Below are 18770 nucleotides of genomic sequence, written 5' to 3'. Positions count from 1 at the left end.
AGAGGGTCTTACTTAGGTCCACGTTGGTTCTAAAAAAAACAATTGTTTGCCCCCACTTGGAGCTAAGTAAGATTGGTACTGGAGATTGTGCTCTTAGGTAGAACTACTTAAGTTTGTTGCAACTTTGATAGCATAAGTGCATTTGAATGGTATAAAGGCATTAAGAGGTGTCTTACTTAGGTCCAGGTTGGTTTGAAAAAACAATTGTTTGCCCCCAGCTAGCGTTGAGTAAGACTATTGCTAGAGGTTTGATCCCGATAGAACTTAGCTTAGTTTGTTCCAACTCTGTTTGTATGCAGCAGTACTGAAGTGTTGATGTGACGATACTTAAGAGAATTTGTAAACTCAGAGATGTTTACTTAAGATATGTTAGTGCGGCTTCCACCAAGCAATTTCACTTGGCTAAAGTCCAATTTAGTTGCCAAACATAATTCTACCAAGTAGTTCCACTTGGCATGTTTAAGTGCCAACTAAATTTTAATTCCGTTCAATCGTTCTGAAACTAAGTCCATTTGGGTTAAGACCAAAGCTAATTCCGTTTGATAAACATCGAAGCTTATTCCGTTTGATAAACATCAAAGCTACTCCCGTTTGGCAAGTACCAAAGCTAATTCCATTTGATAAGCATCAAAGCTAATTCCATTTGATAAGCATCAAAGCTATTTCCATTTGGTAAGTACCAAAGCTAATTCCATTTGATAAGCATTAAAGCTAATTCCATTTGATAAACATCAAAGCTATTTCCGTTTGGTAAGTACCAAAGCTAATTCCGTTTGATAAGCATCAAAGCTAATTGGGTTTGGTAAACACCAAAGCTTATTACAAAAATTTGATAGCTTTGAGAGAAGTGGGGAGGCCTCTGTATTAGCCAAAAGGTAAATGTCTTTACATCCTGATAAAGAAATTGGGGTTTAATTCTATTGATAATATTTCTTAAGATTTGCTACATTCTAAGGCCGAGGTATGGCTCTGCCTTTGAGATCCTCTAGGTAGTAAGCTCCATTTCCAGTAACAATTATGACCTTATACGGACCTCCCCAGTTAGGCCCAAGTTTGCCATCGCCAGGCACTCTTTTATGATCCATAACTTTCCTCAAAACCAGTTCTCCAGATGTAAATTGCCTTGGGAAAACTTTCTGGTTGAAACTCTTGGTGAGCTGCTGCTGATACGCTACAAGTCTAATCAGTTCGGCTTCTCTTCGGCCTTCTGCCATATCCAGTGCTTGTGCAATAGCTTCCTCATTACTGGTGCTTTCAAACAATTCAAACCAAAGGGTTGGGTGACCTACATCGAGTGGGATGATGGCCTCCATTCCATAAGTTAGGGACTAAGGTGTTTCCCCCGTTGAGCGCCGTGCTGTGGTTCGGTATGCCCATAGTACGTAGGGTAACTCTTCAACCCATTTTTCTTTTGCATGCTCAAGCCGTTTCTTTACTTCGTTGATGATGGTCATGTTTGACGCTTCTGTCAGTCTATTACTTTGTGGGTACCTTGGAGAAGAGTTTCTATACTCGATCCTGAGGTCGACACAGAACTTTCTAAAGATCTTTCCATCAAACTGTGTTCGGTTATCCGCAATCAGTATCTGCGGGATGCCGAAATGCACCACCACGTTTCTCATGACAAACCTCTTTGTGTCCGCTTCTTTGATACTTGTCAGCACCTCGACTTCAACCCACTTAGTGAAATAGTCGGTTGCTGCAATGAAGAATCACCTATTCCCAGTGCCTCGTGCCAATGGTCCGATAATATCCAGACCCCATTGGGCAAAGGGCCATGGGCTGGTGAGTGGAATGAGAGTTTTGGCTGGTTGATTAATGAGTGGAGCAAACCTCTGACATTTATCACACTTCTGTACATACTGATTCGCATGTTGTTGCATCTGTGGCCACCAGTACCCGTGAGTGAGGGCTCGGTACGCCAGTGACCTTCCACCAACATGGCATCCACAAATCCCATCGTGAATTTTGTAGAGAACATTCTTGACTAGATTTGGATGCACACATAGAAGATAAGGGCCAAGATAGGAGCGTCTGTACAGCTTCCCAAATGGTGAGATCCAAAACCGAGCTGACCTATGTCTGACTTTGTTGGATTCCTTTTTATTGTTGGGTAGAGTACTAGATTTTAGAAAAACAAGTGTCAGATCCATCCAGCTCGGCTCTAGGTTGCTGTAGAGGACTGGATATGTAATTCTTGGTTCTGGCACGAACTCAATTCAAACTTTTCTAGCATCTTTGGTATCTACTGATGAGCCGAGGCAAGCCAGAGCATCAATATGGCTGTTTTTGTCTCGACTAATTCATTCCACTCATATGGATTGAAACTTTTTGAGCAGGTCTTTGGCCTTGCCTGCATACATAGCCATTCTTTCATCTCATGTTTCATAGACCCCAGAATCGTTGAAAACAAGAAGCTGTTCTGCACTGAAGTGTTCGGTACTACGTAAGCCAGCCAATAACGCTTCGTACTCTGCCTCATTGTTTGAAGCCTTCCAACCGAGCCTGAGTGCCTGTTCCCAGATAAATCCTTCTGGTGAGATAAGTATTACTCCTTCCCCCGAGCCTCGGTTATTGGATGACCCGTCAACATAAAGCTGCCAGATGTTTCCATGCTTCCGAAGCGCAGTGATTTCCCTGTTCGGTAGTGCGTGGCACCTGTGCCAAACTGGGATTGCCTGGCTCGGTACCGTGGATGGGAGCAAATTCTGCGATGAAATCTGCTAAGACCTGGTCCTTGATTGTCGTCTTGGGTTAATACCAAATGTCAAACTCACCAAGTTCTACTGCCCATTTTGCTGTTCAGCTAGAGAAATCGGCTCGGCTGAATACAGATCTGAGGGGGAATTCAGTGAGGACATTGATGGTATGCCCCTGGAAGTAGTGTTGTAACTTTCTCAGGGCGATAAGCAGCGCATATGCTAACTTTTCCAAGGGTAGATACCGTGTCTCGGCATCTAGTAAAGTCTTGCTAACATAGTATACCGGCCTCTGTTCCTTGTTAACTTCTTAAATTAATACTGCGCGTATGGCATGATTTGAGACTGCTAGATATAGGTATAGCTCTTTTCCCGATTCTGGTGTGGACAGAAGAGGTGGTGTGCTGAGGTATCCTTTGAGACTTTGCAGCACTTCGGTACACTCGAAACTCCATTCAAACGCTGCCCTTTTCCTCAATAACTGGAAGAAGGGCATCATCCGATCTGAGGATTTGCTGATGAACCGATTCAGGGCGACCGCCATTCCGGCCAGTTTCTGTAGCTCTTTAGCCTTTGTTGGTACTTCAAGATCTTGTATTACTTTGATTTGATCTGAATTCGCCTCGATTCCTCTGTGAGTGACTATATATCCCAAGAACTTCCCTGTTCTTACCCCGAAAGCACATTTCGAGGCATCGAGGCGAAGCTGATGGTTTTTCAAGATGCCAAAAACTTCTCCCAAGTCTGCAAGGTGGTTTGTAGCGAGCTTGCTTTTTATTACCATATCATCTATATAAGCTTCCACGGTTTTCCCAAGTTGGTCCTTGAACATCCGAGTGATCATTCGTTGGTAGGTTGCCCCGTCGTTCTTGAGGCCGAACGGCATTACATTGTAGCAGTAAGTTCCCCTTGGAGTGATAAATGGTGTCTTTTCTTGATCCAGACCGAATAGTGGTATCTGGTGATAGCCACTATAAGCGTCCAGAAAGCTTATGTGCTCATGCCCTGTTGTTGAGTCTACCAGTTGATCGATGCGAGGCAGCAGAAAGTTATCTTTGGGACAGGCTTTGTTGAAGCAAGTGACGTCAACGTAAACTCTCAATTTTCCGTTCTTCTTTTTGACTATGACTGTGTTGGACAGTCGTTGTGGGTACGGAACTTCTTTGATCGTTCCCGATACCAGGAGTTTTTCGACTTCGGCAATTACTGCTTCAGTGTGCTCAACTAAGGATCTCCGACTTTGCTATACAACGGGCCGAGCGGAAGGGTTGATGTTGAGCTTGTGGCAAGAAAATTCTGGGTTCAACCCTGGAGTATCATATGTTGACCATGCAAATACCTCCATATTTTCCCTCAGCAGTTCCAGCAGCTGAAGTTTCTTATCAGCGCCTAGCGAGGTACCGATAAGGAAGTACTTTTCTGGATCATCCTCTTTTACCAGGACTTTCTCCAAATCCTCTACTATCTTTTCCTCTGGGGCTTCCCCTACATATTCTAAGACTGGCTGCTCAGCCACTTCCACTGTCTATACCCGGTTATAGAGTTAATTTGCCTTTAGTGCCGCCATGAAGCAATGTTTGGACGAAACTTGATCCCCTGAGAACTGCTCTACTCCGTGTTCCGTTGGGAAACGGATGAGCTGGTGATAGGTTGAAGGAACCGCCTCCATTTGATGAATCCATGGACGGCCAGGTATGGCGTTGTAAGGGGATGGTGTATTAATAACTAGAAACTCTATCTGGAGGGTTTTTGTTCCTGCCATAATTGGCAACACTATTCTGCCAAGCGGCCATTCTAGCTGTGAATTGAAGCCAACTAAAGGGGCTGCTGCTGGGGTGAGGTGCTGCTCAAAGAGACCAAGCTTTCTGAACAAGTCATAATACAATATGTATGCTGCACTACCTTGATCTACCAGGACTCGTTTTACATCAAATCGTTTCCCAATTCCCACAGTTATAATTAGTGCATCAGTATGTGGGTGCTGTATGCCTTCTAAATCCTTTCTAGTAAATGAAACAGTGCACAAAGGGGATTTGGGTACCGTGCGTACCTTTTTCGATGTAGGCTCTACTGACATGACTTGTTGAATTTGCATAGCCTTAGCAATCTCTTCTTGCAGTGTCTCCTCAGGTTCCTGAGTCGTTGTTCCATGGATCACATTTATTATAAACTGAGGTGGGTGCTCAATATTCGGTTCTGGTGGTGGGTTCCCCGGTTTGGTCACTGCTTTATCCCGATCTATGTAATCCCGGAGGTGTCCAGCTGTTACTAGGTCCTCAAAGTGTTGCTTCAATGCCCTGTAGCTCTGAGTCATGTGCCTCCTGTCCTGATGGTAGGTGCATTTGAGCTTCTGGTTGCGCCAAGCCGAATCTCCCAACATTTTCGGCGGCCAAACAAAGAAGGGCTGTCTCTTGATCTTTTCTAGGATTCGATCGATCGGTTCTTTGAATACAATCATGACGGCTTCATGAGATTTGGACTTATCCACCTTATTCACCATGAGCCCTCGGTGTTCTCCTCGATCTGTTCTCTTCTTGTGCTGAGCTATTTGTTCTGCTGATGCTACCTTGATAGGGATCTGATCATCTTCAAGGCGAGCATACTGCTCAATCCTGGTACTCAAATCTTTCAATGCTGTGGTCGGGCACTTGTTAAGTGATTGTCTCAACTTACTTTCCGGGCGCAGACCATGTTTGAAAGACATTATGGCCATCTGCTCATTGCACACGTTTTCCTCCAGGTCATTGTACTCTTCCCAGTACCTCTTAGCATAACTGCGCAGCGTTTCTTCCTGCTCCTTTAGGAGGCCGAATAGTGTATCCGGCTCTTTCGGGATGTAAGTGTTGGAGACGAACCTAGCTAGGAACTCTTCAGAGAGCTGTTTCTAGCCATGAATTGATCCAACGGGGAGTCGATCGAACCATCGAAGTCCGGTTTCTCCTAAGCTGGATGGGAAGACTTTGCACATTAGTGCCTCATCTCGGCTCCATGGAGACATCATCTGTCAGTAATGGCTAATATGTGTCAGTGGGTCCGACTTTCCATCATACGAAGTGAACTTTGGTGGGGTGAATTTCTTTGGAGGTCTCATGGCCTCAATTTCTGGAGAGAATGGCGAGGAGACGAACCTATCCAGAGCTCGGTGCTCTCTCTGGTGAATGGTACGGTCTAGATGACCCCGATGCTGCTCGGTCTGCTTGTTACCGATCAACCAAGTACGAAGGTCTTGAGGAGGGTATTTAGTCTGTTGGCTAACCGTCTGTTGGCTAACTGTCTTGTGCCTCTTAGCCCTTCTCCGGTGTGACCCACGGGTGTGGCTGCTCACCGCTGTAGCTCGACGTTTCGCGCTCCCTTTCGGAAGAATGAAATAGCCTTACAATTCGGACTCCACTTGTGTGTTGGTTCTGATTCTGATTTCACAAGTGCAATGTGAAAACAGTGAAAACATAAAAAGAGTCCAAATCTGACAATTTCTTTTGGAAGATCGATGTTTGAATCAAATGCCAAAAAATGGATTGCTTTTCCAGATATCAGAGTCGCCACCTAAATATTTATTTTGGGAAATTTAGAAAACCCATGACTCGTGCCAAAAGCCATTAGTCCGTCGTTACCAATGTGTCTTGGTTCGGGAACTTAGGTATGAGAGGTGAAGGTCAATAATTGAACACCCCACTCACCCGATTAAAGATCGGCTTCTACTAATCATGATGTGGTTTTTATGTACAGTATATGTTCTTATTCTGATTATTTAATAAATCCAAAAATTTATTATGTGAAGCTTACAAGGTATAGAGTAGTTTGCTCAAATTGGAAAAATTCAATTTCATATTTGTTTCTCGAAAAGGGTTTGAATTTGCCACCTCAGGTGGGCTTAATTTGCCACTTAACAAAGTGGGCTTAAAACATACATTCGTTGAATCATTCCAATTCAAGCAACATGCCTTCATCCACAGGCATTCAACCTGAGGTCGTTCGGGCACGACAAACACCAGAGGAATTGCACCTCTAGAGGATTTAAGGTCTCCTAGACCACGACCAGTGCACAAGATAATGCGATGGATTGGGATTGTGCGGTAGACGCTTGATTGTGTGGTAGATGCACGATGCGGATGTGATCGTGTGATAGATACACGGTGCGGATGTGATCGTGTGTAGAAACAAAATATACACAGATATGTACATACAGTATACATATATTCATATACAGACATACACAGACAGAGGCAGATATATACACAGATATATACGGTATATCTACACATACAGACACAGATATATGTACAGGTGAGGAATATTCTGCTGCAGCCGTCAGTGGGTTTTTTTTTTCTTTCATTTTTTTTAGTCTCTGTAATCGGGGATGTCCTCCCCTGACTTCAATAAAGTTAGTTTCTTTTTTGCTTATCAATGGCATGACTGGCATTTCACTTTGAGCTTGAAAACAATTTGTTTGATTGAATTTGAGAATGATTGAATTTTTGAACTCTGAATTAGACATTGACTCTATACTGACCTGAATCAACGAATGACCTAACGAACTGAAAAATGAAGCAAATCAATCCAAACACACTTATATACACTGACTGGTATGAATACACACTTATATACACTGAATAGTTGACTTGAGTGGTGTAGAAGACAGAATCTCTAACTCGACTATGCCCCTAGTTCATTGCCTCGATTTTTTTTTTCTTTATTTTTTTGTAAAAATGTTTTGATCAACATGAGACTTGGATTAGCATACTTATTCCATTTTCTATTTTGAAATCATGTAAGTTAAGTTGTAAGCACTGAAATTTTTCCTTTTTAAAATCCAAAGAATGGTCTGGTTTTGCAAAACAGGAACAATTTTCGAGAAAAATTAGTCATCTTTATTCAAATTAATCAAAACCTTTTTTTTTTTTTGCAAATGGCCACTGCTCAACTAACATGGAATCAACCATTGGGGTGCATAGCCTCAAGCCAGATAATCAATGGTGATATCCGAACTAAGCCAATCCGAACCGAATGAAGCTGAGTGGAACTGGACTGAACTGAACTGTCGAACCGAACTGAACTGAGCCAAGTTGAATCGAACCAACTGAACTGAGCAGATCGAAGATACACCAATCAAATACGGATAGGGCAACCAGGTTGACTAAAGATACACCAATCAAACATGGACGAAATGAATGAGTTAACAAAAATTATTGGGGCCGAACTTCAAGATGAAGCTACCTACGTATCCTCAAGATAGGAATCAGGCCATTGTAGTTCAGGCCAAGGTTCACTCGGGTATTGACACTTTCCTTTTGTGCTCTAAGTTTTGCCAAAGCCGCCCTTTCGGGTTTTCAACCTTGTAAGCTTTTTATTTTTTCATTTTTTTATTTTTATTTTTATTTATTTTTTCATTTTTTCTATTTTATTTTATTTTATTATTAGTTTTTTCTATATTTTTTTCTGCTCTAATTTTTGCCTGGGTCGCCCTTTCGGGTTTTCAGCCCAGCAAGCCACTCAGGGGTTACTTTTAGTTTAGTTTGTCTATGCTGATTGGGTGTGAGATCTCTAGGCCATCTATACGAACGACTGCTACACTTGACCAGTAGATATGATGATGTAGGGACTAGGCTAATTGAGTCTGAATTTGCCCCTAGTGGTACCCCTAGTGTAGTGGATAGGAACTCGACTGTCCTTCAATAACAAAATTCATTCTCTCAAATTGTGGGTTTTGCCTTTCTGGGCGGTCTTTATTGGGAAACGATTTAGTTTTAACTCCTCGATCACATCCAATCTTTTGCCCCTAGTTTAAGGGCTACTTCAAATCTAAATCACATCCGACCTTCTTGCCCCTAGTTCAAGGGTTGCTTCCAATTTGAATCACAGGCCCTACATGATTGCCCCTAGTTCAAGGGTTGTTTTTACTTTGAATCATATCATTGCCCCTAGTTCAAGGGCTGCCTCCATTTGAATCATATCATTGCCCCTAGTTCAAGGGCTGCCTCCATTTTGGCTATGCAAGCCTCATGCTTTGGTTGATTATTGAACACTTTGAATCACGGTTTGAAAGCTAAGGAGCTAAGGAGATCGGACCTCAAGTCAAGAGGGATCCTATGCTGTATAATCAATTCCAGGCATGTCTTCGTAGGACCACGCAAAAATAGTTTTTGAAATCTTTTCACAAAGTGACTAATCACTCGTACTCTTACGAAGACAAGATAGAACCAATTTGGACCAAGCTAGGATCATTCTCAGTACCCACATTAACAAAAATGATTTTATTCATCAAGGGCTTAGTACACCTCTCTTCTTCTCAGTTGATCAAAATTTGCAAATCCCAAGGAAATTCTTCCTCTTTGTTTTTATCAGAGTTTTGGAAAAAGCTTTAAAAAAAACTTTGGTCAATGCTATGACTTACTGGCACAGAGAAGTAGGCAGACTCTATGGTATTTTTTTTTTTTTTTGTTCATTGAAAAGAGACTATGACTCAGCAATGACAATAGACTGAAAAGAAAATGACAAAGAAGACCTAGACAGGACAGAAATGTCTAGGTTAGTACTATCGAAATCCAGAGACTCAAATTCACTAGAATGACTCGAGTCTAATCCCAACTCTACAAACTTGGTGGAATCAAACTTAAACTCAATACTCAATTCAAAACTCAGAATAAAACCATTTTAAATTTGCTAGTCAAAGAATGGGCCAGCCACAACATTCAAAATAAAGCCCGTGTAATCAACAGGTGGTCACTCCCCAATTACAGAAATGGTCGGATATCCCACAAGTTCTATTTATTTACACTGGTGGACTTTGTGGGATATCGGTTATTTATTTATTTATTTATTTATTTATTTTTAATTATTTTGAAGCCATGTTTGCAAACTACCTTGGAAAAAAAATAATGGGACCCCCAATCAGAATTGTAACAGCGTTTCGACTCAACTGATCACTGATTACTGCTAACTCATACTGACACACTGAACTCAACCCCACAAACTGAAATGCCTGAACCACAGTTCCGAATTTGAGAACCCTTGTATAGATCCAATAAATTGCACATAGCAAGAAAGAGAACAAACACCCCTATGGAGGGTAGGGTTATCCTGTCCTAGCTTTTTAAACTGATTTAGGGTTCACTATTCAAACAAGTGGTATCATACATCCCAGAAATGGGAGAGCATCATGTCTTATATTGGAATAGTCACTACGGCTTTACTATATGCAGCTAGGCCGATTGGTCAAAAAGCGTACCTCAGCAAAATTACCTAATATACCTCTCACACTTAACACCGAGAAGTGAAAGGAGGATCAAGCGGTACAGCGGTAATCTAGATCCAAGGGTTGTGTTCCCAACTTGACAGAGCCCTTGACCGGTCAGCCTTTTGGCAAGATTTGTAGGCAAGCCTCCGGCAAACCATCCAGGAATAACAGATAGCAAACACAGAGACTTAGGCGCACCAATGCAAATGCAATGCAAAGAACATATAAATATAGATAAAAATTCACATCATAAATTTCAAGTCAAGTTCTCTAAATCCCCAGCAGAGTCGCCAGAAACTGTAGCTCGGCTTTTTGCGCTCCCTTTTGGACGAATGAAATAGCCCTTACAGTTCGGACTCCACTTGTGTGTTGGTTCTGATTCTGATTTCACAAGTGCAATGTGAAACAATGAAAACACAAAAAGAGTCCAGATCCGACACTTTCTTTTGGAAAATCGATGTTTGAATCAAATGGCAAAAAATGGACTGCTTTGCCAGATATCAGAGTCGCCACCTAAATATTTATTTTGGGAAATTTAAGAAACCCATGACTCGTGCCAAAGGCCATTAGTCTGTCGTTACCAAAGTGTCTTTGTTCAGGAACTTAGGTATGAGAGGGGATGGTCAATAATTGAACACCCCACTCACCCGATCAAAGATCGGCCTATACTAATCATGATGTGGTTTTTATGTACAGTATATGTTCTTATTCTGATTATTTAATAAATCCTAAAACTTATTATGTGAAGCATAAAAGGTATAGAGTAGTTTGCTCAAATTGGAACAATTCAATTTCATGTTTGTTTCTCGAAAAGGGTTTGAATTTGCCACCTCAAGTGGGCTTAATTTGCCATTTAACAAAGTGGGCTTAAAACATACTGTAGACGTCTCCGAACGTCCCGGGAGGGAATCCCGTTTTGTTCATTGGGGCTCACTACAATTCAGGACTCAACGTCATGGTCCTGTATCTAATCTCGCAGAGTGCAATGCAAGACCGATGAATCCCCAAAGAGTCCAAATCTGGCAAATCATTTTGAAAAAAGATTTTTTGAAAGAAGTGCCAAACATGGACTTCTTTGCCAGATACAGAGTTGCCACCTAAATATTTTATTTTGGGGAATTTAGGAAACCCTGACTCGTTGCCTAAGGCCACGTGTCCGTCATCACCAAAGTTGCCTCGGCTCGGGAACTTGGGTACGATTGGGGAAGGTCACTTTGTGAGCACCCCCGCTCGCCCGATCAAAGATCGGCCATTAGTACAAATGATATCGAGTTTTGAAAACATTATGTGCTCTTATTCTGGTTATTAGCCTAGAATTACTATGTGATGCGCACAGCATACAAGTATAGACTGGATTACCTAATTTGGAACGAAGCATCACATGCCCGTTTGTTTTGAAAATGGATTGAAATTTGCTACTCGCAAGTAGGCTAAATCATGGGTTTCGACGAATTATTCTAATTCAAACAACCCAACCTTCACCCACAGGTACTTAGGCAGTTATATCACATAAGCACATAGCATCATGGCAAGCATGCTATCATGGCAGTCACTCACACTCATGCAAGGATGCTAAAGCATAAACACTTACCGAGTACTCCAAGCCAAAGAAAAAAGCTAATTAGAAAACATGCATGAATCCTAACTATGCTGAAATGCCTAATGCAACACATGCAAAAATGCAACTAAGATAGGCTCAGCCATTCTAAAATGGCATATGAATTGCAACAATTGATACACGTATTCAACTCGAAATTGAAATACAATTCAGTTAACATGATATGCCGAGCCCGGTGCATGCAATACAGATGAATGAATGCAGACATGCGAACATAAGTATGCTAATTGAAACATGCCCTAAACTAACCATCATAAGCTAGTAAATAAAAGGGAGAAAGACGTGGGGTTGGAAGACATACATCACACACACGCATGCTTATTACAACATTGCCCTCCTCGAAGGGTCCGAATAAATAATACACAACCGAATGAATAACGAATTACAGCTAATTATTACACAACCCTAATTAATTAACAAATTAACTAAGATAAATAAACTAGCATACAAATTTAAATAAAACAGACTGCCTCAGCTCTGTTCCGAATGATAGGGATGCATGCATGCTCCAGGCCGCCTTGTCGGGAAATCCATCGCGATGTCCCGATTTGCCTCTGTTTGCGACTAGTCCCAGAATATTGTACAAAGCTCCAGAAGGCTGCTTGACCCGTTTTTCCTGCTGGTTTCCGGTTTGCTCTAATAGAGAGCAAGAAAGGGGCATGGCAAAGTATCTTCAACATATGTATGCATGACTACTCTCCCCATCATTGCACAAGCTCTAGGGAGTGTAGTTGTCAATCCTCATGCCACTAATCACGCATCTCAATGCATGATGGCCGAGGAGTCGGATTTGCACGACTCGATGTAAAATGAATGCACATATAAACACAACAAGGCCTAAACTCCATCATGGGTAATTCGGAGTGTCGGTGACCAGGAATCAAAACACGTTTCGTCACTTTGAGTACGAAACGTCCCTCATTTCCCGTGTTTGGACTAAACCCTACTACAAACACAATGCAACATACATGGCACACACGATGTGACTAGCATGCAACCCTAAATGCAATGCAACTAAGACATGATAGCATACGAGCGATAATATACAAAGGTGCAACTAACATACGCAATGCTATGAACTACGAATGGCATACTCGATGCACGTGAACTATATGGCATACGCAATGCACATATGACGATGGATATACACAAAGGCATAATCAAGGCATACACAATGCAAGATCAAGCACATGACAACATGGACATGGCATACCCAATGCAAGATGGACTTAAACTAAAATGAGTGGGACTCAGCCACACTCAAATTAGTGGCCAAACATGATGGAATTAGGCAACAAAACACATGCAACTATGAACAAATTCAAGGGACCGAACCTAAGGCATCAAATGCCACTCTACCAAAGCATGGCAAGGGACAAAATATGGCATGCAATCATACACTTTCCAGCTCTGAAACATGTTGCACAAGGGTTCCGAATCATGCAAACAACTCATACAATGCATGCTAGATGGCCCGAATACCGAAATTAGTGAAGCAAATTACACTAGAGGTACACAAAACAATGCACAAATGGACAAACCACCCCCAAATAGTCCCCATACAGACCAAAACAGTAGCAAATATGCTCTAAAATGATGGCTCAACATGCGAAGAAATGAAGTTCATGCAATGGTCCGAAAATGAGGCATTTATGCACAACTCTCAAACGGATTTAAAGAGTGAAAAACATGGGAATATGGCATACATATAAGCTCTAAAATATGATGTACAATGGTTCCAAAACATGGAAACACCTCAGCATAGGCATGCAATATGCTCCAAAACTCAAAGCTAGGCAAGGGTATTGAACTACAACCATGTATAGCAAGCATTATTTTTCCACGAGGCATAAAAATAGAGCTAAGGAAGTCCAAAACATGCACAAAATCAGTTTAAAGCATGGCCATAAAGTGCTAGAATCAATGGCCAAAATGGCATGCAACACAAGCAAGTAAAGAGGATTTGCACTACAAGTATATGAGCAGTCAAATGGTCACCAAACCAGCCAAATTCAGAGGCATGACATGCCAAATAAACCCCCAAAACCTACTGAAACATGGTCCATGCATGCAAGAAAGATAGGCTCCTTTGATAGGCTATAAAGAGGGTTGTTCTACACATGCATGATGGACACCAAAAATGGAAAAACCACCTCTGGACAGAGGTTATGAAGGTCGTAAAACTCACCAAAAAGGGCCTGAAGCATGGCCTTGAAACATGAAAATAGGGGCTCCTTTGTAAGGCCAACAATGCTAGTAAACAAGACAAGGGGTGAGAGGGTCACCCCTCTCTAATTTTGATGCTCAAAACACATAATAACCACCAAAAATCCGCTGCATTTCAGTGGTCGAAAGGGCCAACAAAGCTCAACACAAAGGCCCTAATGCATGGCTCAAAACAAAGGGAAATGAAGCACACAAGGGGGTAGATGACCCCCAACAGAAAAATGGTCTTAAACAAACATGTTAAGAAGGTCAAAATAAGACTTTTTTAAGTTTATGAAAAAGCTCAAATATGCTTGCAAACTAGGCTAAAAGATGGAACAAAAAGATACCAAAAAGAGGGAAAGGAGTGTTACCCTTGAAGCTCAAGAAGATCGGCAACCTCTGGACCAAAAAATCAGCCTTTAGCCTCTGCAAATGACCTCCAAGAAGCTTAGGTTGGTGTTGGAGATGTTAGGCTAAGGGTTGATATGCAATGCTGCAAGAACAACGCCCTTTTGAACTCAAAACAAAGAGATATAGAGGGAAGTGTATGCACAAGCCTCAAACCAATTTCTCTACCCTTGCAAAGGAAGAGGGGCTCTTCCTTTATAGACCAAGAGGTTCAAAGCTTCTCCAAGAAGCTTAAAACCAACTTTAAACATCCTCCATACACGTGTATAGAGGATGCAATCTGAGGCTTCCAGCTGGCACAGCTGGCAACAACTCACTGAGACAGAAAAGGAGAAAGCTGGCTGACCAGTTCAGGTGGTCGGCCGACCAGGTTCAAAAGGTCCCGGTGGTCGGCCTCCTCCTAGGGTGGTCTTCCAAGTGAATGCAAGCTAGTGGTATGGTGGGAGACTAGTAATTGTGGCCCAAAAGTGAGGGAGGCCACTTGCCTGTCAAGAAAACCAGCTGACCGAGGAAAGGTGGTCTCCAAGGAGAAAAGGTGGTCTCCCACCCTTGTACCACCTTCCAAACAATGAAACTAGGGTCCATGCCAAAAATGAACCAAGACGGATGCAAAACGAAGGTTCGGGTGCCAAAACGCGAGGTCGGAGGCCCCGAAAATTGACTGTTAAGCATCGAAGGTGGCGTGTGACCACGGAGGTGGTCTCCTAGGCCACAGTGTCTCTCTAGATAGAGGAAACAAGGTGTGTACCAAAAACCGGAGCAAACGGAGAAAGTTAAGCGGTCCCGAACCGAGGCGTACGGCCGACGGCTCCGAAAACCAAAAACTAGTCTCCAAACGGAAACAGTGGTCTACAACCACGAAAAGTAGCCTACGGCCACCGAGAGATGGTCTACTAGACCTCTCCCTCCCTTTGGGAAGAGAAAATAGAACTTGGTTCGCAAATCGAGGCAAAGCACAAAAAGTTCCGAAGTCCGGAGGCAAGGCTCTCAGCCGTGACTCCGTAACTTCAGAACGAGCATAACATGCGCAATCATCGAGCGCTCAATCGATGACGTCTGAGTCTTAAGATCGGTCAAAAATGGGATGTCTACAGTTGTGCCTCTTTGACAGAACTCGGAAGTCATACGTGACGGGAGTGAATGTCAAAGCCCGGAGACAACCCATTTTTTACAAAGCCGAAGACTTAGACAAACAAGCGAGACAAACAAGAGATGGGCCCGCAGGCGTGCCCGTAGGCAGGGGCACAATGTAAAACGACATGCACAAAGCCGAACGTAACTCATGATCATGCAAAGCAGCAAACTGTAATAAAGCAAATATTCACAATAAATGCAACAGTTTTAAGCAAGAATGCAAAGCAAAACTACATTTCATGCAGTAAGGATGTTAGAGAATTATAATTCTCGCTACGTCTCGCACGGAGAAGATACAATACCTGTCTAGTTCGTTTGGTCGCACTAGCTTCAAATGAACCGTACATACAATATCGTGCCTGCAAAAGAAAGAAACTTAACAGGCACAACATAGTTAGAAACATATGTTCAGCGTTATATCGAACGCAGACAAACACGGTGCCGATGAAAACGTGCATCGCAATGCAAGAAGAAATGTGCGCGACAACGCAAGTTAAGCATGGAGGTATGATGATACCAGTGAAACGTGCACAAAAATGAAAGCGATGTGCATAATAATGCCAGTGACGTGCATAATAATGTAGGATAAGCGCAACTTCAAGAGCATGTTTGAAACAAAACATTGAGCAAAGAAATGCAAGCCTCGACGAGGGCAACTCAAACGCGACCTCCGATTCACCTCTCGGAGGGGTCGCAACATACTCAAAAAGGATACAACTTGCTCTTGGCGAGCAACAATGAGCCACACGTCGAAGATTGGATTTGAAGTTCCCATGGAGGGATTTTGCGCCGAAAAGTGCACTTTCCTTGTACTTTCTCGAGAGCCAGGGACTGGGATCACCACCAAAATTTGCAGGGAGAACAAAGAGGCATTGGAGGCCACCCAGGAGGGCCACCGACCACCATAGAGTGCCACTGACCAGGTTTGGTGCAAGGGGGTGGTCGGCCTACCAGAAAACGTGGTCGGCCGACCACCTGTCCAAATCAGGGACAAGTTGGTCCTTTCGCACTTCTTTCTTTAAATATACTTGGCCAAAGCCCTTTTCTGCTCACACCTTCAGATCCAAAATTAGCTCTCCTTCCTTCCTAGACCATTTTCTCTCTTAGATCTGCTCTTTGTACGCGTCTTCCAACGCCCCACGCAAAGTTGTTTCGCGAAATCTTTCAGTTTTCTTCACTTTGGACCGATTAAAATTTGATTTCGGAGCTTCTTTCTCCATTTTCACCACTTGAGGTAAGTTTGTCTCGACATTTGGAACATTTTCTCTAGAGTTGACTTTTGTTGACTTTTTCATTTTCCGAGAGTTGACTTTTGTTGACTTTTTCCAATTTTTGCTCATTTTGCTTATTTTTGCAGATTTCTTGAAATGGCAGGTCATTTTCCTCATGGCGGAGGTCCTCCAAGTGCCGAGGGTGAGCCGGACATCATGTCATTGCCCCCGAGCATTCGGCCATTTGATCCCGAGAGGTACGACCCTCCGGAGCATATCCTTCCAGTGAGCTCTTTCTATCATTTTACCGATTTTGATTGACGAGCGCCCACAGATCTACTACTACGGGAGCCGGAGTCTCACCTCTCTCACCAGGCACGAGAGGTACGTACTTCATTTTTACATTCTCTGCAATGTATTCTACATTTCTTGTGCATTCATGGTTTCGCTATGTATCCTTATCCGCTCATTCTGAACACATTTGCGCACCATACTTCTACTTATTTCACATGTCTCACAACACAGAATTCTGTTGAGTTGGCACACAACTTGTCCTGAACACTTAGTCTATATCATAGCATTCTGTTTGTATTTTGAACACACAGCTCAAACACTTGAATTTCTGAACACGCAACCCAACCTTTTATAGTGAACACGCAGCCCACAGTTTTTGAAAATTGAACACCCAGCCCAAACTCATGAAGTGAACACACAGCCCACAGTTTTTGAAATCTGAACACGCAGCCCAAACTTTTGAGGTGAACACATAGCCCACAGTTTTTAAAAATTGAACAAGCAGCCCAAACTCTTGAATTGAACACACTGCCCACTGTTTTTGAAATCTGAACACGCAGCCCAAACTCTTGAGGTGAACACACAGCCTACAGTTTTTAAAAGTTGAACACGCAGCCCAAACTTTGATGGCGAACACACAGCCCGCTATTTTTGAAATCTGAACACGCAGCCCAAACTCTTGAGGTGAACACACAGCCCACTGGTTTTGAAAGTTGAACACGCATGCCAAACTTTGTTGGCGAACACACAGCCCGCTATTTTCGAAAGTTGAACACACAGCCCGCTATTTTTGAAATCTGAACACGTAGCCCAAACTCTTGAGGTGAACACACAGCCCACAGTTTTTGAAAGTTGAACACGCAGCCCAAACTTTTTTGGCGAACACACAGCCCGCTATTTTTGAAAGTTGAACACGCAGCCCAAACTTTAATGGTGAACACACAGCCCCGCTATTTTTGAAATCTGAACACGCAACCCAAACTTTGAGGTGAACACACAGCCCACTGTTTTTTTTTTGAAATTTGAACACACAGCCCAAACTTTTGAGGTGAACACACAGCCCATTGTTTTTTTTGAAATCTGAACACGCAGCCCAAACTTTGATTCTGAACACACAGCTCATATACTTTATATTGAACACGCAGCTCACACACTTCAATTCTGAACACACAGCTCATATACTTTACTGGTGAGTACACAACTCATTCATTGCATTTGCATGCAGTTCATACTGAACACAAAGTCCACAACATTGTATCTGATTCGATTTGCACACAGTTCATACTTTCATTTTGAAAGTGAATACATCTGTTCATTCTGAATACAGGTATCTTCCCGCGTTACACGGGGCTACGGCTCGATCATCGCTAGGGAGTGGTACGCAGAGCTAGCAGAGGCCGTTCGTGATCTAGTTGACCAGGCAGGGTTCGGACCCTTCTGCTCGGGGATATCAAGTTATCCAGCTAGCAGGACCTTAATGGGCGTCCTTGTAGAGACATGGTGGGACACCACCAACTCCTTCAATTTCTCAGCTACCGGGGATATGACGATGACCCCGTTTGACTTTGCGATGCTGACCGGCCTTGACGTGGCTGGCCGAACGGTTCCCTATGATGAGGACATGGGCGAGTAGAAGGCCGCCTGGATCCATCTGTTGGGAGCTCGCCCGCCGATTGACAGATCTTTGGGCAGAGTGAGATACACTTGGTTTTCCACACATTTCAGAGAGACTGTGCCCGAGACTCTCGAGGAGATAGAGCAGTACACTCGAGGGTTTTTGATGTTCCTCCACGGGACCACTTTGTTCTCCGATAGGGGGAACACTGTTGGACTTTATTTGCTGAGTGCTCTGGTAGACCTATCACATGTCAGTCAGTACGACTGGGGTGGCGCCGCCCTTGCTACTCTTTATTGTTATATGAGTGCGACCTCCCGCGGGCAGGGGAACATAGTCGGCATCTATT

General features: G+C 43.0%; 1 protein-coding gene across 1 annotated transcript; it reads right to left on the bottom strand.

Moving 5' to 3' along the window:
* Nucleotides 1–950: 950 nt before the first annotated feature.
* LOC145796236 (uncharacterized) lies at nucleotides 951–1313 on the bottom strand. The gene has a single exon (XM_082881287.1). The coding sequence runs from the start codon at nucleotides 1311–1313 to the stop codon at nucleotides 951–953; it is 363 nt and encodes a 120-aa protein (XP_082737413.1).
* Nucleotides 1314–18770: the final 17457 nt, after the last annotated feature.

Source organism: Camellia sinensis, chromosome 7 (assembly GCF_055761805.1).
Source record: "Camellia sinensis isolate YWXY chromosome 7, ASM5576180v1, whole genome shotgun sequence".
Classification (NCBI taxonomy): Eukaryota; Viridiplantae; Streptophyta; class Magnoliopsida; order Ericales; family Theaceae; genus Camellia; species Camellia sinensis.
The sequence above is the reverse complement of the archived record's forward strand: the minus strand, read 5'-3'. Positions and strand labels throughout refer to the sequence as shown.